Here is a 25,495-nt window from a genome sequence, read left to right on the forward strand (position 1 = left end):
AGCAGTGAAACAGAACGGGCAAAGGTAGGGGAAATATGCCCTTTCTAATCAAACACCTATCTTCGATTAAAGCTCCAAAAATACTTTTCAGGCTATAAACTTACCAGTAACAGCACCGCTTCGAGTAAGCACGCAAATTTGTGCCATTTACTGACCAAAAAGATTAAATTTAATGGACTTTTGATCATAATTTCTATTTTGCGAGACCATTTCTCATCATTTTGGTGGCACACACAACCACACGAAGATTAGAGGTTAACTGCTTAACGAAAGTCGCCATCAATATCTTTTCACTCGCGCTAACGATTTCAAAGCGCTAAAGATATAAAATTGCTTGCAACTACCGGCAACATGTTCTTTCGACCATTACTTAGTCACTCACTTGAAAAATAATCCCGAAAAATGTAAATAATTAGCAAGCACCAACAAAAAAACAAACGCGCTAAATCTTTTGACGTTTCAATTTTGAATACCGATTCTAATCGAAGGCTGAAGAAAACTGAGCGAGGAGCGAAGGCAAATAAAGAACAAAGGGTGGCCACCAACACCACCAACATGCTGGTGCAGCACCTGTTGGAGTGAGCAAGTGCTGCCAGGAAACTTTCGCTATAAATGCTACTTTTCGTGAGTGTTCGCTTAAAATTTCATCAATTTTGGCAGCACTAAGCAGACCCAAAAGAGCGCTGGAAGAAATGCACTTGCGTGGCCCAATGCACTCGACTGATTAGAATGCATTTTTGAAATATTTTTTTTTAAATGCTTGTAAAAGTAAAAGCATAACTTTTAATAAAAGTGAAAATAAACAGAAATGTTCACAAAAAGTTGCTCTACTCGTCGGTGTACTTGGTTTTAGTGAATTTCAAGGAACAATCCAGATTATTCAGCATCATTCAAACACGCTTATTAGGCTTAAAATGAGCATATTTCCCTTACGCACGAGATAAAAGTACGCACCAGCCATTTTGATGCTTATGTTTTACCTAAAAAGCTCATATTCAGATTTTCAAATAACTTTATTGTCAAATTTCTGTGTATATACAAATAAATTCAAATATTGAAGTTTGTTTAAATTACTGACAAAAACACTGTTAGGTATTTGATCTCTTATTTACAGTTTAAAAAATAAGGTTTATAATACTTCAGCTTCACACAATCTTTGAAACCGTTTAACTAGTGTTTAACCTAGCCAATACCCTTGCTAACCATTAAAGATTGTTTGAAATTTTTCACCATTTGCACTTAAATTTCCATACTTTTGTGTTTGCAGAAAATTCAAGCACATTAAATAACTTTTATTTCTGACAGTATTTATACAAAATCAATGCAAAAAAATATTTCTGCGAAAATCGGGCTAAAAAATAAAACTTATGCAAAAATAGTACATTTTTAAACCCAAAAACTGCCACTTTAGTTTTATAAGTACTTCAAATAAGTCAATTTACCATAAATTTATCTTTATTCGGGTTAGAAAAAAACAACCCCCTATTGGAACTAGATGCAAAATGAAGTTGAATGAAGTTTCAAAGTCATTTTTGACTAAAAAACTCGTTTAAACTAGACCGGATTTGTCCTACGAAAGTAACATTTTTGGGATTGTCCACTTTACTACCCCTTGAAATGATTTGAGTTTCTTTGAACAGATGTTACCAAAAACAAAATAAAACACATGTTAACCTCTACCCGGTGATAAAACTAGCTCAAGTTTCGAACCAATTTGGCTTAAAATCGAGTAAAACTCTATCCACTCTGAATACTGACAATAGAACGATATATTATTAGTTTTGTTTAGTATTTCTAATTCTATTTTTGTGTTTTCTTTTTCAAATAAGTTCCATGCAGTATTTATGTCCACGATGCATATTTGCATCATTGGTTCTTTAATACAAATCTCTGGTTTCATTTATTTTTCAATACAAAAAAAAACTTTCTGAACGATTTGATATTTTTCGACGAAAAATGGGCAAGCGAAAATAAATCCTTCAATATTTTTGTTAACTTTGGACAAATTTTACCCCATCAATTTTACTTCAGAGCAATTCTCTACAAAATCGATCTTTTTTCTTTAATTTTAATTTTTGTATTTTTTAATCCGACTGAAACTTTTTTGGTGCCTTCCGTATGCCCAAAGAAGCCATTTTGCATCATTAGTTTGTCCATATAATGTTCCATACAAATTTGGCAGCTGACCATACAAAAATGATGGATGAAAATTTAAAAATCTGTATCTTTTGAAGGAATGTTTTGATCGATTTGGTGTCTTGGGCAAAGTTGTAGGTATGGATACGGACTACACTGGAAAAAATGATACACGACAAAAAAAATTTGGTGATTTTTTATTTATTTTTTTGTCACTAAAACTTGATTTGCAAAAATACACTATTTTTAATTTTTTTATATGTTTTAGAAGACATAAAATGCCAACTTTTCAGAATTTCCAGGTTTTGCAAAAAATCTTTGACCGAGTTATGAATTTTTTAATCAATACTGATTTTTGCAAAAAATCGAAAAATTGGTCGCAAAAATTTTTCAACTTCATTTTTCGATGTAAAATCAAATTTGCAATCAAAAAGTACTTTAGTGATATTTTTATAAAGTGCACCGTATTCTAGTTAAATCCATTTTTAGGTGACTTTTTTGAAAATAGTCGCAGTTTTTCATTTTTTTTAATTAGTGCACATGTTTGCCCCCTTTTTATTTTTTTTAAAAAAGCTGAGAAAATTCTCTATATTTTGCTATTTTGAACTTTGTTGATACAACCCTTAGTTGCTGAGATATTGCCATGCAAATAGGTTTAAAAACAGGAAAATTGATGTTTTCTAAGTCTCACCCAAACAATACACCATTTTCTAATGTCGATATCTCAGCAACTAATGGTCCGATTTTCAATGTTAAAATATGAAACATTCGTGAGATTTTCCGATTCAGAGGATGGAAAAATAGTCACACAATATTCTTTAAAATAGCACATGTGCATTAATATTTTTATTAAGAGGTACTTGAAGTTTGCTATTGAGTCAATTCGGGAGCGAATGAACCATAGGGCTAAAGCTCCCCTAATAAAATCAACAACAACATGTAGCTAATTGTAACTGTGTGCTCTTATCTTGGGTGAATAGGGACAAATGAGTTCTATCAGGAATTTTGATTTAGTCATATTTTTTAGTGAGAGTACATGTTTTCGTTTTAGTTAGAATATACAGAGAACCTCAACATTAGTAGGATATCTGTTAAAAAAAACTCCCAGGGTTTTATAACCTTCAATTCATTTTACCACAAAATATGTGCACATCAATGATAATGATAAAAACCTTGTGGAAACTTAAAATCAAATAGGGGAAATATACCCATTTTAATCACACTAAGCCGTTCGACCAATTCTCATCACTTTTGCCGTTTCTGCTATTAAATCAACATTTTCAGATGTTTCAACAATGGAGAGTTGCTTGCTCACTTTTATTTGAGCTATTTATTACTTTGGAACAGTCAAAAGCACTTTATATAAGCTGTAATTCATGATCAAAGTGCTGATAGGCCGATAATAGAAATAGGCTGAGAAAGGGTATAGTTCCCCTAGTTTATCAACACTCTACAACAAATAAAACCGAAAAAAATAAATTGTCACTAATTTCTCGACAAATTTCCTGGCCTCCTATTATAAAGTGGGCGATTTCTGGGTCCTCTACCCTATCGACTTATTTCGTCGGGGGGTCTAGAGCAACTTTTATTTTTGAAAACTATTTTTCGATTTTATGGGATTTTTGTTCAAACAAATCTCAGAAAATCGTTACATTCATGTTGAAATCACTCAAATTTCTTATAAATATGCCTTCGGGACTTTACCAGATTTCTAGCATTCTTTGAAATTACTCCGAAATCCAAGCTGGAAACCCCGATAAGACCAAAATAAATCTTTTCTTTGTGCAATTTGTCACGAAAATACAGCAACACAATCTCCGGATACGAATTTGAGCATTAAACAATGCAAAACATGGATTATTTAATAAATAAGCTGCTTATTACCCAATAGGTTCCGAATAGTCAAATATAGTTGGTTAGAGTCACCAAGGCATATTCATAAGAAATTTGAGTGATATCAACATGAATGCATCGATTTTCTGAGATTTTTTTAAATATCCCATAAAACCGAAAAATAATCATCAAAAAAGTAGCTCTAGACCCCCCGACGAAATATTTCGGAATACCCCGCAAAATGTCGGGAAAAAGCCCTTCTTTCACGGTGCCAAATATCAGACATACCGAATTTTGTATCTTTATGGTCTCGAAAAAATACACCGTGTTAGTTCAATGCTTAAAATATAAATGGGTTCTATTATCAAGGTAAACAAACAAAAACGGAGCATTCAAATCATTCAGAAGCTCGGTTGTTGAAGTGTTAAAATAAAATCCACTTGAGGGGAAAATGGGCCACCCTTTTCCTGCCTTACAAAACCAATCAAAATTGATGAGATTTGAATTAAATGAACTTTTTGACCCAATGTCACACAGTTTTTTGACGGTAAAGATCTCATCATTCCAAAAACTCCAGCTACAAAGTATAATATCAAACAAAATCATTTAACCCCACTCTCACCATCTCGTCCTTTCCCCCCAGCTTCCAACCGCACCAACCCGAACGCCAGCCTCGACGAGTACGTGGACATTCTGCAGGTGCAGCAGCTCCTCCTAGAAAACTCCTCCAACTCAACGCCTCCCGTTGGACCCCCAGCACCGTCCGCCCCTGCTCCACCGAGCCTAACCTCGACGAACGGCTGCAGCATCTCCAGCTCCACCACCACGACCCTGTCCACGGCCATCGGTGGAACATCGTCGACCGCGTCGACGGCCAAAAACCGACCCAAAGTCAACGTGCAAAAAGCTTCCGAGTACTCGACGGCAGCGAATCAGCTCCAAGGTACGTCCCCCTTGCGCCGATTTTCACCGAAAAAAAAACAAGCAACAACCTCCTTTCCGAAGCACTCAATTGGCGATCTTGTTTTTTTATGGGCAAGATTATTTCTGGCACGCAATTGGCTAATAGAGCAAGTCTGGGGTTTTTTTTTTGTTGGTGATGTTGTCTTGAAGTCGTTGTCACGTCAACCAACTCACAAACACACTGGTACACGCAAAGTTATGCTCACGCAGACATGTCCAGGGCACAGACCCCCAGCAAATGTGCTAAATTTATTAATAAAACTAGACACTTTTATCATTAAGTCCATTAGTGTTATCGTTTAATTAAAGGCGACGACGGACGCAAGCGTCTCGTCGTTTCGTGGTCAGTCCCTGGATTGGGTTTGAATTGTGGTCCGCGAAAGTGACGCGATTTGTGAACCTTTGGAAAAAAGAGTGTGGGCACTTTCGTTTCAGCGCAACGTGATTGCGAAAATCTTAGCAGTATTTTGACTGTCTGATTCGAAATTGGCTGATTTCCGATGAATAAATTTCAATTTTGAATCATCAAGTTTCTAATGAAATCCAAATGATTACCGAAAATTACGACAAATTGTACTTAAGGTTGAAGTTCATCCTAACTGACAACATAAACCTGAATCAGACAAAACAATTTCGCTGTTGTTGAAACAATCGAAAAGAGAGGGAGATTATACAGAAAAGTGTCTTCCCAAGGCAAAGACAGACGCTTTTTAGGAAAACCGCGACAAGCTAAACAATTAGATAAAGAAAGGAATGGAAATAAGATTCCATGGACTTGCAGACAAATTCTCTGAAGATAAGCAGATACCATTGGTTGGCGTTAATTCTCTAGACTGAAACATACATTCAGCATTTACAGAAGCAATTTTATGAAAGTATTTTTAAAGGTTTTAATTAAGTGACATGATACGTTTCCAAACTTTTTCACCTTTGTTTTATTGCATCATCGTATATTTTTAGTATGTTTTTATCCAGTATTGTATTGTATTTTGCATGAGGCATTTATTTAAATCCTTAAACCTTTTTCGTTATTTCTTTCTTGAAATATTTGTTGCTTTTTCAATTTTTTTTTTTGAATTGAACCATTAATTTTTTGATTTTTTTTGTTTATTTTTTAATAAACTTTGTTATTTTTTTTCGTCTAACGTGAAGACTTCCATCATTGTCATGATTTTTCGTTCAAAGATATAAATTTTGCGTCGCTTTAGATATTTTGACAAAATTTCTTCTACGAGTGCCCTACACAATGTCATGCTGATTCCTTTTGGTAACGATTATCCTATTCCTTGTAAAGTTATGGAAATCGTCATTAATCAATGATTGCCAACTAGGACGCCAATGACTGTGCCACAAAATTATATAAATTTTGAAGCCCAATTGATTTAGATAAAAAAATCTTTCAGTGGCTTCAAAAAGGCAACAACCGGCACATGCTGATTCCTTTTGGTGCTGAAATTCGTTAAATTGAATTTAATACAGAATATTTTATAATGATGATAAATTTTCTTCAAAAATTATCAACGGCTTCACCTTAAGGACCATTTAACTTAAAAGTCATTCGGGTTCGAGGATGAATTTTGTGTGTATCTTTTCTATAAACAAGAAGACATTTTGAATCGTTAGTACAAAAAGTCTATTGAAATATTAGAAAATTTGTCTCTTGAGAACGTATTTTCTGATCAATTGTGACTTCGGAAAAGTTGTAGATATTACATTGGACTTTTCATAAATTTCAATCTCTAAAAAATAGCTTCTTGTCAAAAAATACTTTTTTAGTTTAGAGACAACATTTCACAAAAAAGATAGCACAAAATTACATTTTTTTTAAATCTCATGTTTGGATGCCATGTTTTGAGCTTCAGCACAAGTTGTTTAAAATTTCAAAAAACGAGTTTATGTGATGTTTTACATGCAAACCTGAAGTATTACCAAAAATCGAAATTTCGAAAATTTGACTCAATTCAGATTTAGCGGGAGAGATTACATTAAAAAACATGTAGTTGGGCAGTTATTTAATTTGGTAAGGGTGGTCCCATACACTGATTAGTGCGCTGACCACGGGGACGCGTTGTCTTGTTTTTGCATGCTCATTTTCATTTCTTTTGTGTCGCTGTGATTCGTATGGAGTGAGTGATTGTGGTAATCGAATAATAGCATCATTGGTGCGCTGGAAGTGGGGACGCGAAATCGTGATTATGCAGGTTATTTTTTTGTGTGTGCTTTTGTGTCGCTATTCGTTAGGGGTGAGTGATTGTGGTGATCGAATAATAGCATGACTTACTGAATTATTTGTGTCTTGAGCGTAATTTTCGTTGAGTAATTGGTGTTTTTTTTGTGATTTTTTTTGAGATCTTAATTAATTGTTTTGTGATTTTCAAAGCCCTTCCTATATCATCGTTGATCGGAAGGCACGGCGTCGGGTAAATTGTGTATAATGTTTTGAATAAGGTTTTATTTTTTATGGTGAAAAAGCCATTTCTATATAATGATCGAAAGATGCACTGACATTTTGGATTAATTAATAGTGGAGTGAAATAATTGTGTGTGAGTGACTTTGTGTGCTAACCAGAAAGACCTTCCCATAGCACCGTTGCTCGGAAGGCTCGCCGACGGGTCTGTTATGAAAGTCCTCCCCATAGCGCCGTAGCTCGGGAGGCATCGAAAAGCCAATACCTTATCCTACTAACCCAAAAAAAATTAATCACGTGATGCTTGAAGGAGATGCTGTGGATTCAACGGTCTCAAGCGGTATCAACAAGTATATAGCGAAAAACTGTGTGCTTGATGAGTCTGCAACTTCAACTATCGGACTAACATTCCTCCATTTCGTTGAACTGCAGGCTTCTTGGGAGGGCGCCGGTATTGACTAATAAAGTAGGGATCTTCAGAGGTTAAACAGTGGACGAATGGTTGGCTCCCACTGATCATTTTTGATTCATTGTTTAACTTCAGCTGATCTGTCAATAACGGAGTAGCAGCTCATTGGCAGTCAACCATGCTCATGCTCATGCTCATGCTTGGTAAGGGTGGTCCCATACACTTTTCCTTTGAAAATTGAACATTTTCAAATGAAGATGTCTCGAGTTTGAAGAAATATACTACAGTCAGCTCTCTGGCTGTCGATCTTCTTGATATCAATATTGCTCCATCTATCGATGAATTCTTCAGTCCCTTCAAACTGCATGCTTCGATTGGCTTTATTCCTCGATATTTTCTCTTGCTTGAAGGATCTCTTCCTCGACGGTCCTTTGGATTCTGTTTGCTTTAAAAATCTCTTCCGGTTGTCAATATTGTCACTATCTCATGGCTTGCATAGACATTTTTCTTGGCAAAACGAAGTTTTGAAGGGTGTTTGACATTAGTTTGTTTTTGTTTGCTGGACGTTGCCATGATTCTCTCCCATAGCTGGGTACCAACAAAAACATATTTTCAATCGAGTCTTCATTTTGCATCGTTCTGTAAACTGATGATTCTCTTCCTCGACGGTCCCTTGGATATTGACAACCAGAGAGTCGACTGTATTGACGTTTGACCCTTAAGTTCAAAATGACTTTTCAGTAAACGAAAAGGTTTGTTCTTTACACTTCTAAAATTGCACCTAAACATCACTCTTCAAAAAACTTAACCCAGAATTGCTAAGATCAAAACACTATTTTAATGGTTTGGCCAGATGCTTTCTATAAACTTGGTCGTAGACGACGTAAACTGCAAGTTAAAATTTTGATGTCTTGAACAAAAATGCTTAGATTGGCAAACCCATCAATTTTCTACAAAACAACACAAATCCCAAAAATATTCCTGAAAAGTTAGATTTTTTCAAAACACCCTAATCCTGAACCACCCATATTTTCAACCAAAACAAAAGTTGTCCATTTGCAAAACCTCGTTTGAATTGGAAGCCACAGAACGTTTTCCGAACATCAATTTCCCACTTAATTTTCGTTCTGTACCAAAACATAAACGTGGATTTAGCTCGAAAACGATGCACGATATCAAAAATTTTGTGAAGTACATAAAAAAATATTTATTTCGGCTTTTCCACCAAATTAAAAAAAATCGTGGTGTTTTCAAAAAATTGGCAGCACTGCCAAATAAACTTTAACCAACTTGTGCAATTGCTCAAAATAGGTCATTTTTGTCATCAAAATTATATCCAATATTTTTGTAAAAAATACGAATAAGTATTTTTAGTGAGTATTCTTTTGAGTGCAACTATTTTTTTTTAGATGTTCTTAAACATTGCCGAAGGCACCAAGTTGTATGGACGAAATGACTTCTTTGGTCATAGAAAAAGTACACACAAAGATTAAAAAAAACACAAAAAAATAGGACTAAGAATGCCTTGGATGGATTTCTCAGTACTGAACAGTCTTACAATCGGCAATAAAATCGTTAGACATTTTCGTCAAATGAATCTCCTAAACATATATGCCAAATTTGTATGCGCATTGTTTTTAAAATTATTTCGCAAAAATATCAACATTTAAAAGTAGAAAAAAGCTAAATATCGCCATTTGTGTCACAAACTATAGTGCCTAGTTGAGAAGCTTGATTGTGCAAAAAAAAATGCACTAAATTAAAGGAAAAAAGAAAAAAAGCACACACAAAAAATCCACCAGAAGCCTACCCCGTCTGGGCAAAATCCTCCGGGAGGGAAAAATAAGAAAATCTTCCCCGTCTCCCAGAACCCTAGCAGCAGCGGCAGCCAGCCAGCCCCCACGTAAGTTTCGCGGCTTCAATTTTCGCGCGCACGCTTCCAGACGTCTCGTGGTCGGCGTGATTTTAAATTATTGGCGACACGACAACCCAGAACAGCGGCCAGCGCGGTTTGTGGAACGGCGCGCGCGACGACAAGAAAAGTGACAAATAAATGTTAATAAATTTTAAGTACAAACAATCCTACGTCGAGAGAGACAGAGGGGAGAACTGTCCCTTTTGGATAGGTGGACTGTGGAGTGTCTGCTGGGGGAAACCGTTTTTCCCTTCATTATTAATATAAAAATAATCGCTATCAACTTCTTCGTGCATGGGTCCAAGGGGAAGACCCGACGAGTGCTTGAAAAGCTATTTTTTTTTTTTTTTTTTTGAGAATTTAAATTGCGTAAGAGGATTCATCAGAAGGGTAAAATGGTTTTGTAAGTAGTTCAGCAATAATTATCTGGAAACTATTTTAAAAACACGGAAAATTTTTCTTAAATATTTGATCATTTTTCTTGGGAAACTAAGAGATAGTTTATTTCAATTTTCTTTAAATTTGCTGGTTTATTTTTTTTCTTTAAGTATTTCAATTATTTTAAGTATTTTAATTATTGAAAGTATTTTAATTATTTTAAGTATTTTTAGTATTTTAAGTATTTTGAGTATTTAAAGTATTTTAAGTTTTTTAAGTATTTAAAGTATTCTAAGTTTTTTAAGTATTTTAAGTATTTTAAGTATTTTAATTATTGAAAGTATTTTAATTATTTTAAGTATTTTAAGTATTTTTAGTATTTTGAGTATTTCAAGTATTTTAAGTATTTTAAGTATTTAAAGTATTCTAAGTTTTTTAAGTATTTTAATTATTTTAAGTATTTTAATTATTGAAAGTATTTTAATTATTTTATGTATTTTAAGTATTTTAAGTATTTTAAGTATTTTATGTATTTTAAGTAATTTAAGTAATTTAAGTATTTTTAGTATTTTAAGTAGGAGAAATATACCCATTTTAATCACTCTAAGCCATTCGACCAATTGTCATCACTTTTGCCGTTTTCCGCTATTAAATCTACATTTTCAGATGTATCAACAATGGAGAGTTGCTTGCTCACTTTAATTTGAGCTATTTGTAACTTTGGAACAGACAAAAATACTTTATGAAAGCTGTAATTCATGATCAAAGTGCTGATAGGCCGATAATAGAAATAGGCTGAGAAAGGGTATAGTTCCCCTATTTTAAGTATTTTAAGTATTTTAAGTATTTTAAGTATTTTAAGTATTTTAAGTATTTTAAGTATTTTAAGTATTTTAAGTATTTTAAGTATTTTAAGTATTTTAAGTATTTTAAGTATTTCAAGTATTTTAAGTATTTTAAGTATTTTAAGTATTTTAAGTATTTTAAGTATTTTAAGTATTTTAAGTATTTTAAGTATTTCAAGTATTTTAAGTATTTTAAGTATTTTAAGTATTTTAAGTATTTTAAGTATTTTAAGTATTTTAAGTATTTTAAGTATTTTAAGTATTTTAAGTATTTTAAGTATTTTAAGTATTTTAAGTATTTTAAGTATTTTAAGTATTTTAAGTATTTTAAGTATTTTAAGTATTTTAAGTATTTTAAGTATTTTAAGTATTTTAAGTATTTTTAGTATTTTAAGTATTTTAAGTATTTTAAGTATTTTAAGTATTTTAAGTATTCTAAGTTTTTTAAATATTTTAATTATTTTAAGTATTTTAATTATTGAAAGTATTTTAATTATTTTATGTATTTTAAGTTTTTTAAGTATTTTAAGTATTTTAAGTATTTTAAGTATTTTAAGTATTTTAAGTATTTTAAGTATTTTAAGTATTTTAAGTATTTTATGTATTTTAATTATTGAAAGTATTTTAATTATTTTATGTATTTTAAGTTTTTTAAGTATTTTAAGTATTTTAAGTATTTTAAGTATTTTATGTATTTTAAGTAATTTAAGTATTTTAAGTATTTTAAGTAGGAGAAATATACCCATTTTAATCACTCTAAGCCATTCGACCAATTCTCATCACTTTTGCCGTTTTCCGCTATTAAATCTACATTTTCAGATGTATCAACAATGGAGAGTTGCTTGCTCACTTTAACTTGAGCTATTTGTAACTTTGGAACAGACAAAAATACTTTATGAAAGCTGTAATTCATGATCAAAGTGCTGATAGGCCGATAATAGAAATAGGCTGAGAAAGGGTATAGTTCCCCTATTTTAAGTATTTTAAGTATTTTGAGTATTTTAAGTATTTCAAGTATTTTAAGTATTTTAAGTATTTTAAGTATTTTAAGTATTTTAAGTATTTTAAGTATTTTAAGTATTTTAAGTATTTTAAGTATTTTAAGTATTTTAAGTATTTTAAGTATTTTAAGTATTTTAAGTATTTTAAGTATTTTAAGTATTTTAAGTATTTTAAGTATTTTAAGTATTTTAAGTATTCTAAGTTTTTTAAATATTTTAATTATTTTAAGTATTTTAATTATTGAAAGTATTTTAATTATTTTATGTATTTTAAGTTTTTTAAGTATTTTAAGTATTTTAAGTATTTTAAGTATTTTAAGTATTTTAAGTATTTTATGTATTTCAATTATTGAAAGTATTTTAATTATTTTATGTATTTTAAGTTTTTTAAGTATTTTAAGTATTTTAAGTATTTTAAGTATTTTATGTATTTTAAGTAATTTAAGTATTTTAAGTATTTTAAGTAGGAGAAATATACCCATTTTAATCACTCTAAGCCATTCGACCAATTCTCATCACTTTTGCCGTTTTCCGCTATTAAATCTACATTTTCAGATGTATCAACAATGGAGAGTTGCTTGCTCACTTTAACTTGAGCTATTTGTAACTTTGGAACAGACAAAAATACTTTATGAAAGCTGTAATTCATGATCAAAGTGCTGATAGGCCGATAATAGAAATAGGCTGAGAAAGGGTATAGTTCCCCTATTTTAAGTATTTTAAGTATTTTAAGTATTTTAAGTATTTTAAGTATTTTAAGTATTTCAAGTATTTTAAGTATTTTAAGTATTTTAAGTATTTTAAGTATTTTAAGTATTCTAAGTTTTTTAAATATTTTAATTATTTTAAGTATTTTAATTATTGAAAGTATTTTAATTATTTTATGTATTTTGAGTTTTTTAAGTATTTTAAGTATTTTAAGTATTTTAAGTATTTTAAGTATTTTAAGTATTTTAAGTATTTTAAGTATTTTAAGTATTTTAAGTATTTTAAGTATTTTATGTATTTTAAGTAATTTAAGTAATTTAAGTATTTTAAGTATTTTAAGTAGTAGAAATAAACCCATTTTAATCACTCTAAGCCATTCGACCAATTCTCATCACTTTTGCCGTTTTCCGCTATTAAATCTACATTTTCAGATGTATCAACAATGGAGAGTTGCTTGCTCACTTTAATTTGAGCTATTTGTAACTTTGGAACAGACAAAAATACTTTATGAAAGCTGTAATTCATGATCAAAGTGCTGATAGGCCGATAATAGAAATAGGCTGAGAAAGGGTATAGTTCCCCTATTTTAAGTATTTTAAGTATTTTAAGTATTTTAAGTATTTTAAGTATTTTAAGTATTTTAAGTATTTTAAGTATTTTAAGTATTTTAAGTATTTTAAGTATTTTAAGTATTTTAAGTATTTTACGTATTTCAAGTATTTTAAGTATTTTAAGTATTTTAAGTATTTTAAGTATTTTAAGTATTTTAAGTATTTTAAGTATTTTAAGTATTTTAAGTATTTTAAGTATTTTAAGTATTTCAAGTATTTTAAGTATTTTAAGTATTTTAAGTATTTTAAGTATTTTAAGTATTTTAAGTATTTTAAGTATTTTAAGTATTTTAAGTATTTTAAGTATTTTAAGTATTTTAAGTATTTTAAGTATTTTAAGTATTTTAAGTATTTTAAGTATTTTAAGTATTTTAAGTATTTTAAGTATTTTAAGTATTTTAAGTATTTTAAGTATTTTAAGTATTTTAAGTATTTTAAGTATTTTAAGTATTTTTAATATTTTAAGTATTTTAAGTATTTTAAGTATTTTAAGTATTTTAAGTATTCTAAGTTTTTTAAATATTTTAATTATTTTAAGTATTTTAATTATTGAAAGTATTTTAATTATTTTATGTATTTTAAGTTTTTTAAGTATTTTAAGTATTTTAAGTATTTTAAGTATTTTAAGTATTTTAAGTATTTTATGTATTTTAATTATTGAAAGTATTTTAATTATTTTATGTATTTTAAGTTTTTTAAGTATTTTAAGTATTTTAAGTATTTTAAGTATTTTATGTATTTTAAGTAATTTAAGTATTTTAAGTATTTTAAGTAGGAGAAATATACCCATTTTAATCACTCTAAGATATTCGACCAATTCTCATCACTTTTGCCGTTTTCCGCTATTAAATCTACATTTTCAGATGTATCAACAATGGAGAGTTGCTTGCTCACTTTAACTTGAGCTATTTGTAACTTTGGAACAGACAAAAATACTTTATGAAAGCTGTAATTCATGATCAAAGTGCTGATAGGCCGATAATAGAAATAGGCTGAGAAAGGGTATAGTTCCCCTATTTTAAGTATTTTAAGTATTTTAAGTATTTTAAGTATTTTAAGTATTTTAAGTATTTCAAGTATTTTAAGTATTTTAAGTATTTTAAGTATTTTAAGTATTTTAAGTATTTTAAGTATTTTAAGTATTTTAAGTATTTTAAGTATTTTAAGTATTTTAAGTATTTTAAGTATTTTAAGTATTTTAAGTATTTTAAGTATTTTAAGTATTTTAAGTATTTTAAGTATTTTAAGTATTTTAAGTATTTTAAGTATTTTAAGTATTTTAAGTATTTTAAGTATTTTAAGTATTTTAAGTATTTTAAGTATTTTAAGTATTTTAAGTATTTTAAGTATTCTAAGTTTTTTAAATATTTTAATTATTTTAAGTATTTTAATTATTGAAAGTATTTTAATTATTTTATGTATTTTGAGTTTTTTAAGTATTTTAAGTATTTTAAGTATTTTAAGTATTTTAAGTATTTTAAGTATTTTAAGTATTTTATGTATTTTAAGTAATTTAAGTAATTTAAGTATTTTAAGTATTTTAAGTAGTAGAAATAAACCCATTTTAATCACTCTAAGCCATTCGACCAATTCTCATCACTTTTGCCGTTTTCCGCTATTAAATCTACATTTTCAGATGTATCAACAATGGAGAGTTGCTTGCTCACTTTAATTTGAGCTATTTGTAACTTTGGAACAGACAAAAATACTTTATGAAAGCTGTAATTCATGATCAAAGTGCTGATAGGCCGATAATAGAAATAGGCTGAGAAAGGGTATAGTTCCCCTATTTTAAGTATTTTAAGTATTTTAAAAATTTTAAGTGTTTTAAGTATTTTAAGTATTTTAAGTATTTTAAGTATTTTAAGTATTTTAAGTATTTTAAGTATTTTAAGTATTTTAAGTATTTTAAGTATTTTAAGTATTTTAAGTATTTTAAGTATTTTAAGTATTTTAAGTATTTTAAGTATTTTAAGTATTTTAAGTATTTTAAGTATTTTAAGTATTTTAAGTATTTTAAGTATTTTAAGTATTTTAAGTATTTTAAGTATTTTAAGTATTTTAAGTATTTTAAGTATTTTAAGTATTTTAAGTATTTTAAGTATTTTAAGTATTTTAAGTATTTTAAGTATTTTAAGTATTTTAAGTATTTTAAGTATTTTAAGTATTTTAAGTATTTTAAGTATTTTAAGTATTTTAAGTATTTTAAGTATTTTATGTATTCTAAGTTTTTTAAATATTTTAATTATTTTAAGTATTTTAATTATTGAAAGTATTTTAATTATTTTATGTATTTTGAGTTTTTTAAGTATTTTAAGTATTTTAAGTATTTTAAGTATTTTAAGTATTTTAAGTATTTTAAGTATTTTAAGTATTTTAAGTATTTTATGTATTTTAAGTAATTTAAGTAATTTAAGTATTTTAAGTATTTTAAGTAGTAGAAATAAACCCATTTTAATCACTCTAAGCCATTCGACCAATTCTCATCACTTTTGCCGTTTTCCGCTATTAAATCTACATTTTCAGATGTATCAACAATGGAGAGTTGCTTGCTCACTTTAATTTGAGCTATTTGTAACTTTGGAACAGACAAAAATACTTTATGAAAGCTGTAATTCATGATCAAAGTGCTGATAGGCCGATAATAGAAATAGGCTGAGAAAGGGTATAGTTCCCCTATTTTAAGTATTTTAAGTATTTTAAAAATTTTAAGTGTTTTAAGTATTTTAAGTATTTTAAGTATTTTAAGTATTTTAAGTATTTTAAGTATTTTAAGTATTTTAAGTATTTTAAGTATTTTAAGTATTTTAAGTATTTTAAGTATTTTAAGTATTTTAAGTATTTTAAGTATTTTAAGTATTTTAAGTATTTTAAGTATTTTAAGTATTTTAAGTATTTTAAGTATTTTAAGTTTTTCAAGTATTTTAAGTATTTTAAGTATTTTAAGTATTTTAAGTATTTTAAGTATTTTAAGTATTTCAAGTATTTTAAGTATTTTAAGTATTTTAAGTATTTTAAGTATTTTAAGTATTTGAAGTATTTTAAGTATATTAAGTATATTAAGTTTTTTTAAGTATTTAAAGTATTTTAAGTTTTTTAAGTATTTTAAGTATTTTAAGTATTTTAAGTATTTTAAGTATTTTAAGTATTTTAAGTATTTTAAGTATTTTAAGTATTTTAAGTATTTTAAGTATTTTATTTTTTTAAAGTATTTTAAGTATTTAAAGTATTTTAAGTATTTAAAGTATTTTAAGTATTTTAAGTATTTTAAGTATTTTAAGTATTTTAAGTATTTTAAGTATTTTAAGTATTTTAAGTATTTTAAGTATTTTAAGTATTTTAAGTATTTTAAGTATTTTAAGTATTTTAAGTATTTTAAGCATTTCAAGTATTTTAAGTATTTTAAGTATTTTAAGTATTTTAAGTATTTTAAGTATTTTAAGTATTTCAAGTATTTTAAGTATTTTAAGTATTTTAAGTATTTTAAGTATTTTAAGTATTTTAAGTATTTGAAGTATTTTAAGTATATTAAGTATATTAAGTTTTTTAAGTATTTTAAGTATTTTAAGTATTTTAAGTATTTTATGTATGTTAAGTATTTTAATTGTTTTAAGTATTTATTGCATTTTTAGTAATTTAAGTTCCGAAGTGATTTCTTCTGAATCCTTTGGATAATCGAGTCTGAAAGAACGTTTCTGAAATGCTCATGTCGGGTTTGTGAATGTTGACATTTCTTGAACTGACTTAATTTATGATTGTATTTTTTCGTTATTTAAAGCATTTTGTTTTATCACATGACTGAGATCAATGTAAATTTAAAAGTTTTCATGAGTTGCATGCATGAAATCATGAATTTTTATTCACGAGATATATTTTTTTGATCGTAATCACGAATTTTTATTCATAAAATCATGAATATTTTCCACGACTGCATGCATCCATTTCATGAAATCATGAACAATATTCACGTTCACGAGTAAATATTTGAATTTAATTTTAATCTTTTTGGTATTAACTCATGGGCATGTCAGTAACTCTAACAAGTGTTTAGATCCATTGTTTTGAAATTGACAACAAATATTTTTTTTCAATTTGATATTTTAATACCTTATTTCCAAAAACTGGACCGCATACCCACAATTCTTCAATAAATAAAATAAATAAAACAAGTGCAACAGTGCCGCACAAAACCACCCATCCTGACGCATCTCGAAACTCCAAAAATGAAACGGACACTGCCACTGATAACGGTGGCATCCTTGCGAAGTAAATAAAAAGACGGCATTTGTTCGTTCGAAATTTTAGCGCCATCCGCGAACCTGCTCCCTTATCAGTGACCAGCAATAAAACATAAAAAGGTTGTTTCGGGTTCTTCCCAAAACGGTGCTGTCCGGCTCGGCCAATGACACTAATAAATTAATTCTGCTGAACAAGTGTATTAATTAGGATAATCAAAGCCGTGGCGATTGCTTAAGTGCGTTTTAATTTATTTTCCTTTTTTTGGTTGGATGGGTATTATCGGTACTTGTTGTAAAAGTACCGGCGACATGAAGACCCAAGGTTGCTGTGGAATGTCGGAGCTTTTTTTTGGAATTGGGTCTACTTTTGAGATGGATTCGATCCAAACTGCAGGCGTACGTGAAGGTTTGGAACCTCTATAAAATTAGTCAATTTGCCATTCACGCGGTCGATTTGTCCACCCCGTCAATCGCCCCTCGTAAAGTCACTCTCTGACTAGACTAATAGACTAATTTTATCTAATTGCATTTCCCACTTACGCGGCCACGTATACGTGCAGCACGCAGGCCCCACTCAGATCTTACCGAGCTCTTAAGTGCGCCGAGGACGCCAGGTACTTCCTCTCCACCTGGGGGCCCCGCTCGAGACAGTTGGACGTGGCGTTGCATGCGTCCCAGAATTGGCGCACACAAACTCTACATCTCTCTCGCATTTCACGGGTTCTTGAAATGTTTGAGCATCATGCAATCGGCGAACGCTGAGCTCGAAGATGTCGTGCTCTCGCAACGCAACGTTTCATTTTTACAATTGAATTTGTACCAAATGACGACATGTTTGCGGCAAGCGAGGACCACCTTCTGCGTCTGGCGCAGGTTGCCAACGCAATTTGAGGCTGTTATAGGTTCGCAAAAAAAAACCACCTCTCTTCGACATCCAGTCAGCATAAGTGCCGTTGGAGCTGCAGCTGCTGCAACTAAAAACTAAAAGATTGAAAACATTGAAATTACATTAAATTATATAGACAAAGTCGTGGGCCGTTGATAATGCCGTCGTCGTCGTCGTCGTCGCAAGAGTTGGCATATCACAGGCCAGAGGGACCAACCAGCCGAGGTGCGTGATAAACACTCAGGACCCGTAACGCCGTATTGATGGCCGGGGTAGTTCCCTGGCCAGAACGAATCGATCATTGCAATGCACTGGATGGAGTACCTCTCGCTTCTATGCAAAGTGGTCTACGACAGGTTGGACGGTGGCCAAGACGGTTGACAGCTGTGGCGGTGGTGGGTTGAGTGAGTCTGGGACAAATTACTAATCTAATCTAATCTAATCTAACACAAACGCAGCCAGTCCGATGAAAGCATGCTGGAAAGTCTTGTGATTAGATTACGCCCCAAGCACTTTTCTTGTCATTATTAATAATTGTAGTACATCCGAGAACACCCGAAAATGTATTACAAAAATTAAAGCGGCCAGCCCTACTGCGTTGTGTTTACCGCAGAGAGGATTCTGAGAACGGATCACATTTCACAGAATCTACAGGGGAGGAAGGATGCGTGGACATACCGTACCAAACGCTCCGGTTTATTTTTGCATTATTCTTGTGAAAGTTGTGTTTAGTGTAATAATATATAGTACAATGTAATATAATAAATGAATATAATCAATAACTTTGTTTTAGATATTAAATTACCTTTGTAACCAGCTGAAAAATAATAAATTATTAAAGGAAATGAGGCAAAGCGTACAGTACAGCGTAGAGATTGAGATTGTAGACGTGAGAAAAATATTGAAATATTTGAGAAACAAATATTAGAAATTCTTTGCAAAGGATACAATCTGGAAGCACTGTAAGGCAAGGGCAATGACACGTCAGACAACGCTGAGCTACCTGAGCTCCTCCCTCGCACGACAAACAGTGCTAATCGTTGGTCTCCCGTTCCTCCCAGGTAGCACCTCCCTGCTTCAAGCTTCCTCTCAGCAGCAGGGTGAAGTTTGGTAGACTCCCCTCTCACAAGTTTCCACCTTTCCACCCCACATCTTTCAACGAGCCGATCGCGTTCAAAGTTCTAGGCAGCTCACAACATACACCCTCGTGCTGGGGTACGGTGGAGAGGGGGAGTCATCGGCTGACCAACACCATCTTATTCCACCGTCGCTGTCACCGCGCAGTCACTCTTGCACCACACTTGCATGCAAGTTGAGCACTTCGAAGTGTGTTTAGGTCAGGTCACACTACCGCCTGCAATTTTCTCTCTCACGACGGCGCTCGCAAAAAATAAACACAAAGGTGGCCAGAAACGTCACCACCGACCGAAAAATAATTCGTTCAAAACGCACAAATAATCAAAGAAAACGGGCAAACTCCACTATTTTCACGACTAACTTTTCGCGGCCGACCGAATGACACTAAATTAGTAGGTCCAATCTTAGAAATTCGCACTGAAATCGCGATTTAAATGAAGCTGCCTTACACACACGACATTTGTCCAATGCGCCCGTCACAGGCTTTTTCTGAGTGAGTCTGGGACAAATTACGTAATGTTTATTTGGTGTTTGGTTATGACACTTCTCAGGCCTTCCAAACAGTCCTCAAGTTCTTCTCTTTGAATTCTATGAAGACCTGCATGGAAAAAACAAATTGCAATTTTAGCAAACAAACAACAAAAACTACACTGTCATCTTCCAAAAACATCTACAAAGTGACTAAACCTGTTTCGAAACGGAACCAGCTTCTTTTCCAACTATGACGACGTCTTTTCCAGATAGCTCCAGTTGAGAATCGTCGCTCCCAGCCGGCACTTGGCAATCAATCATCATTCCCGTAAATTTGCCCCTAAAATCAGCTTAACCTCCAATCGCTCTGCGACCGGACCGGACCATTTCGGCGGGTTGGAAACCCGAGCCAAGAACAGGCCACTTTAAATTAGTACCGACGTTACGTTCGTGCGTCCACTTCCTTAAATAGCGCAACAAATGGATTCTCGAAAACAACAGCAAAAGCTGATGATGGTCGTCAAAGAGGTGCCCACGCCATCTTGTTTCTTTTTAAGGAAAATCTGCGCGTCCGGTGTCTGAAAAGTCTGGCGACGCCATTTGGCCGCGGTCAAGAGTAGAGCTTTTTTTTTCCTCCTTCAAATTGGTAGTGGTTGGTCAATCAACTCACGGCCGAAACCTGTCCAATTTCTCAAATCCTTGGAATACGGTCTTAAACTACACGAGTTCATATTTCGATGACAGCCAGTGGTGGAGTTTGGAACAAAGCGCCGGAAGTTTTCACTCAAGGTTTGTGTTCAGCGATGTTGTTGTTGAACAATCCTAATTTTTTAAATCAATTTTGTGTATAAACTCTACAGCTATGAGCTTGAACAATTACCAATTTTCAATCAAATTTACAATATTTTATTGAAACAAACATGTTGATGCAAAATAAAATCATTCAATTTGGCACCACTGTCCCTGTCAAACAATTCGACGCTGCCATGCTATCTTGTCGTACGTCGCTTTTTGACGTTCCGAGAGAACGCGTTTTAATGTTTGACCTTGAATAAACAAAAAAGAGAACATGCAATGTAAACAATAACAAACACGTTTTGTTTTGTTGACCATTCTGTGCATTGTCCTGATGTTTGGTTGAATTTGGTTGCCGGAGTTCCGAGTTATAACTGAAAATGTTTACACTAGTCGAGCTTGTCCTTGTGTCAAACGCGTTCTGACCTGAAATCCCTTTGGCCTATTGTCGCACTTACATCAATGTTCAGGCTGTGTCAAGATAGCACGACAAGATTGAAACTTCCTTTCCTATGAAGAGCGACAACAATGCACGAAGTTTTTTTGTTGGGTTTTATTGAATATCTCAGGATTGAAATCGAATTTTGGGGATCTGTGAAGGTCAAAAAGTGAGGCATTGTGAGCTGCACAAAATGGCGTTCTTAACTCAATTTGGCCCAAAATACACGTACGACAAGTTAGCACGACGGTGACGAATCGAACACGGCCAAGAGTCTTATTTAGGAACACACGAGTGCACTTCTCCTTGACCATGACTCCAAAGTGCTGTCATTACTAGGTTACATTGAATAACGTCATCCTTAAACCATCCTGTAATTCCGTGTTATTATACAATTTGAAACATTTTCAACAAACAACGCAAATTTCCCCTTCTCCAACTTTTCAGGCGAGTCCCCGTCCAAGCGGCTGCTTTTCGATTATCCCAGCCCATACTTGTATGGTAATTATCATCCGTCGCCGAGTGACGATCTGGTCGCTTTATGGTTTGGAAGTAACGGAACAGGTTAGTAAATATTCCTTCGTCGTTTTTTTTTTCTACCTTCCTCGAGCGGGGGGAGTCGTCCGGGAACTACTAAAATATTATATACACTGTGTGTAACTTGAAAGAAATACAAACGAACGAACGCAAACGGGCGCCATTTTGTACTCGGTAGAACTTGAGCTGTTAAGGATCGTTGATGTGCGTTGTGAATGGGTGAAGGGGTTTTTTTATTACACTGTTTACAAAACTGCCCAGATTCGATTGTGGAATTGTATCGTAAGCGTTTTATGGTAATGAATGCTGTTCTCTGAATCTACCAGAAATAATTGAGCAAAGCGATGATTACAAGCTCAAATGCAGTTAAAAATGTAGTTATTTACTAAATATATCACTAATTCAATTAAATGCACTATGTGTTTATGTACTGTTTAAATCAAGTTACAATTTACTTAAAGACTGATGACAACATTTTTGGCATTTTTTACAAAAGAAAGGTTTAAGGTTTGCTTTTGGAAAAACGCTTTTCTCCAAAATATTTAAAAATTCATGCATGGCGGGGAATCGTCCCAGAAAAAAATCCTGTTACTAATTTGAAGGTTTTGATGCGCTCTTTCGATTGAATTTTGGCCCGAACCCGGAACTCAAAGCCTGATTTTTGAGAGCACTTTTCCTGAAATATCTGTGCGATGTCTGTATCCGCACTTAAACAATTGTGTCTTCCATCATTGGAAAACCACTCGTAAAACCCACAATTTTAATATTTCCGATTTGTAGCCGTGGGGTCTGAGACGAACATTATATTTTTCGATTCACAATGTTCGACCAGTAGATATGGTCAAAGCCATTTTTAGAGGTATTTTTTGGACTATTTTACAGATAACACTATCAAATTAAAAGAATTCAGTTTCAAACAAAAATTCATTCGAAAACATGCGCCATAAACAGCTTGGGCCCAAAATTTGAAGCTTTTCCAAAAAAAAAATCCAGAGATATAGCCATATTTTTAAGTTAATCATAGACTAAAATTAAAGACTGAGTACCCTTTTTGTAATAATTTCAATCCAATATGTTTTTCCTTATTAAATATATTTATCTTTTGACCCATAATGCCCACGTAACATTTTAGGCTTTATCAAAGCTGTCACAACCGCTATAAAACCTATCAGCCAAAACAACATTTAAACCCCTTAGTCGCAACAAACTCCCCAGAACCATGATAAACCCTACTTAAAACCCAAAAGGACCTCCGCAAAAGGTTGTTACGGCCTATTTATAAAATCTACATAGGAGTTCAAGGCTTTACAACTGAATCCTAACAACATCCTCAAAGTCTTGATACAACCTTTGTTAAAACCTAGTCAGGAGTTATGGAAAAATGACATTTCATACGTCTTCAAACGTCTTATGTCAAATAGGTTTTATTTTGGCAAAAATAAGTCTTCGTCTTGCCAAATGAAATTATGGAGATGGTTGTCAAAAATGGCGATGATGAATAATAGATATTAGAGGCAGTGTTGCAAATGAGTGATAAAAAAGCTATCAATAGATTATCTCTGCACCAAAAATATCCGAGAGTATAGCGGCCGTCACGATAGCTTGTGAGATCTCTTCTTGTGTCTCATGATTCCCAGCGATGCCATTCTCTCTCTATCACTCTTCCCCTTTTCCTCGACTATGCGATATTTGATATTTTGATATTTTAACAACCCTGATTAGAGGTAATCCAAATAATTTGAAAGCTCAAATTGAGCTGCGGTTGAAATTTTATTGATAAATGTAGGGGAGATAGAGCCAAAAAAATCAACTCGCTTCATCACAAATCAATATTTTGTTATCATAGTGTTTAATGTTAAAAAATATCACCTAATAGGACCTAATAAAAATAAGTTATGAATAAAAAAAATGTTAAAAAATATGTTATTGCAATTCTTTGAAAAAAATGTTAAATAAATTTTTAAACATCTATCGCTATATTAATCATACCAGAAATTCAGCATAAATGTGTGTTTTCATCAAATTTAAATCAATTTTTTCAGTTTTCTTTTTTTTCAATCATTATGGCGGCCAATCATATTCAATCAGAGCACGCCATATTCATGCACAGTTATTTGGCCGCGATGAATGCTCTTTTAGGAGCTTATGGATTTAAGTGAGCTTTTTACATGCCCAATGGCACTTGACAGCTACAACACCTTAGGTTTTACCAAAGCATGCGATAAAACCGTTTGGCATGGCATTGCCATCTGGCTTTCAAGCCTGCATTAAAACTTTCATAAAACCTTATTGAAAGCCAGTCGGCTTTTATTTCCACCCGGTTTTATGTCCGAGGGATAAAACCCTGTTAGAACCTATTAATTAGCTCTTGCTTGTTGGTTGCGGTGAATGCCCAAATAAAACTATTAAGCAATCAAGATGCTACAATAAAACCTCATTAAAACTTGGTGGTGGCTAGTTGGTTTAAAAATGTTACTTGGGTCGTCAGTTCGAATCCCGGCGTGGATGGAAGCTCAGGTGTAAAAGAAGTTTGCAATTGCCTCAACAATCAAGCCTTCGGACACCTAAGGGCTTTTGTTAATTTGATTTGGTTAACCGCGGTGGATTTTCTTGAAATAATTCGAACTGTCAAAAATCCACCAAAGCATCTACCGGTGGATACTTTTCTACCACAGATTTTTGTGCGATCAATGTGGTAGATGCTTTGGTGGATTTTTGACAGTTCGAATTATTTCAAGAAAATCCACCGCGGTTAACCAAATCAAATTAACAAAAGCCCTCTAGTTTCAAGTAGTAATTTCGCAATCGAGAACAAGGCAATGCTGTAGAGCGAATAATTTGATTTTTTTGTTGCTTCAACCATGTATAATAAAAATATCTACCGTTAAAAATAATTCAACTTCATAACTATGCTTTTGGAGATCTATTTTTTTCAATCGTGTTTAAGTGCTTATCAACATCGCTTGCTACTTACTACTCTGCTGCTGATGCTGATTTCTGGTGCTGCATTTTCAATTTTTCTCCTTGATCAAGAATCTCTTAGGGCAAGTATCGAACTCAAGATCACTCCAAATGTCAAGTCCGGGCACGCGTCTGCATCTTTCCACGAGGAGTTATGTTGGACGAGCAGACCTAAACGAAATATTGAAAATTGGCACTTTTTTCAATGTTTAAATGTTCGCCGTGAAATTTTCTACAAGTTACAAGCCTTGGTTTTACTGGGAAAATGGACTGCCCCAAATTAAATGAGCATTTCTAAAAAAAGTTTTCAAAAATGCGTTTTTCGACATAAATCCGCTAAAAAAAGTAAATATTGCCCAGTTCCTCAGGGGAACACCCTTGAAGAGTATCGGGGCCGGCATTTACAAAGCGTATTCAGAGGCAGTTTCATTCTCAACTTAATGTTAACATGTTAAGGTTAATGTTAGCATTCCATAGGTCACCTCCCTAAGGTGATAAGGTCCAGTTTATGACGATGCACTACCTTCCCTTTACTAAGCAGTCGATTACAGAAGGGAAAAGATCATCAGTTGTGTTGGTCCGAGCCGGGATTTCAACCCCGATCTACAACTTACGACGCCGAAGCGTTACCACTGGGCTAGGTGGCTCGCTCAAATAATTGATAATAATTGAGAATGCATCTTAACTATAGACAAACAGCTATCGTTTAAAGAAAATATATACTTGATTGAAACAGTTGTTGTATTGATTCCAAGAGATTTAAGAGCGAGTTTTTCACCAATGTGTAACAGGTCGTATCGAGGTGCTCCGATTTGGATGAAACA

General features: G+C 32.1%; 1 protein-coding gene across 3 annotated transcripts in view; it reads left to right on the plus strand.

Moving 5' to 3' along the window:
- Positions 1-25,495, plus strand: part of LOC120428676 (uncharacterized protein DDB_G0271670-like) — a 119,116-nt gene that overhangs the window by 10,048 nt on the left and 83,573 nt on the right. For all 3 annotated transcript variants that reach the window (XM_052709906.1, XM_052709905.1, XM_039593725.2), the window contains exons 3-4: positions 4,613-4,912; positions 21,621-21,737. In XM_052709906.1, the coding sequence (XP_052565866.1) occupies positions 4,613-4,912; positions 21,621-21,737 (417 nt within the window). The remainder of the gene's footprint in view (positions 1-4,612; positions 4,913-21,620; positions 21,738-25,495) is intronic.

This window comes from Culex pipiens, chromosome 3 (genome assembly GCF_016801865.2).
Source record: "Culex pipiens pallens isolate TS chromosome 3, TS_CPP_V2, whole genome shotgun sequence".
NCBI classification, from domain to species: domain Eukaryota; kingdom Metazoa; phylum Arthropoda; class Insecta; order Diptera; family Culicidae; genus Culex; species Culex pipiens.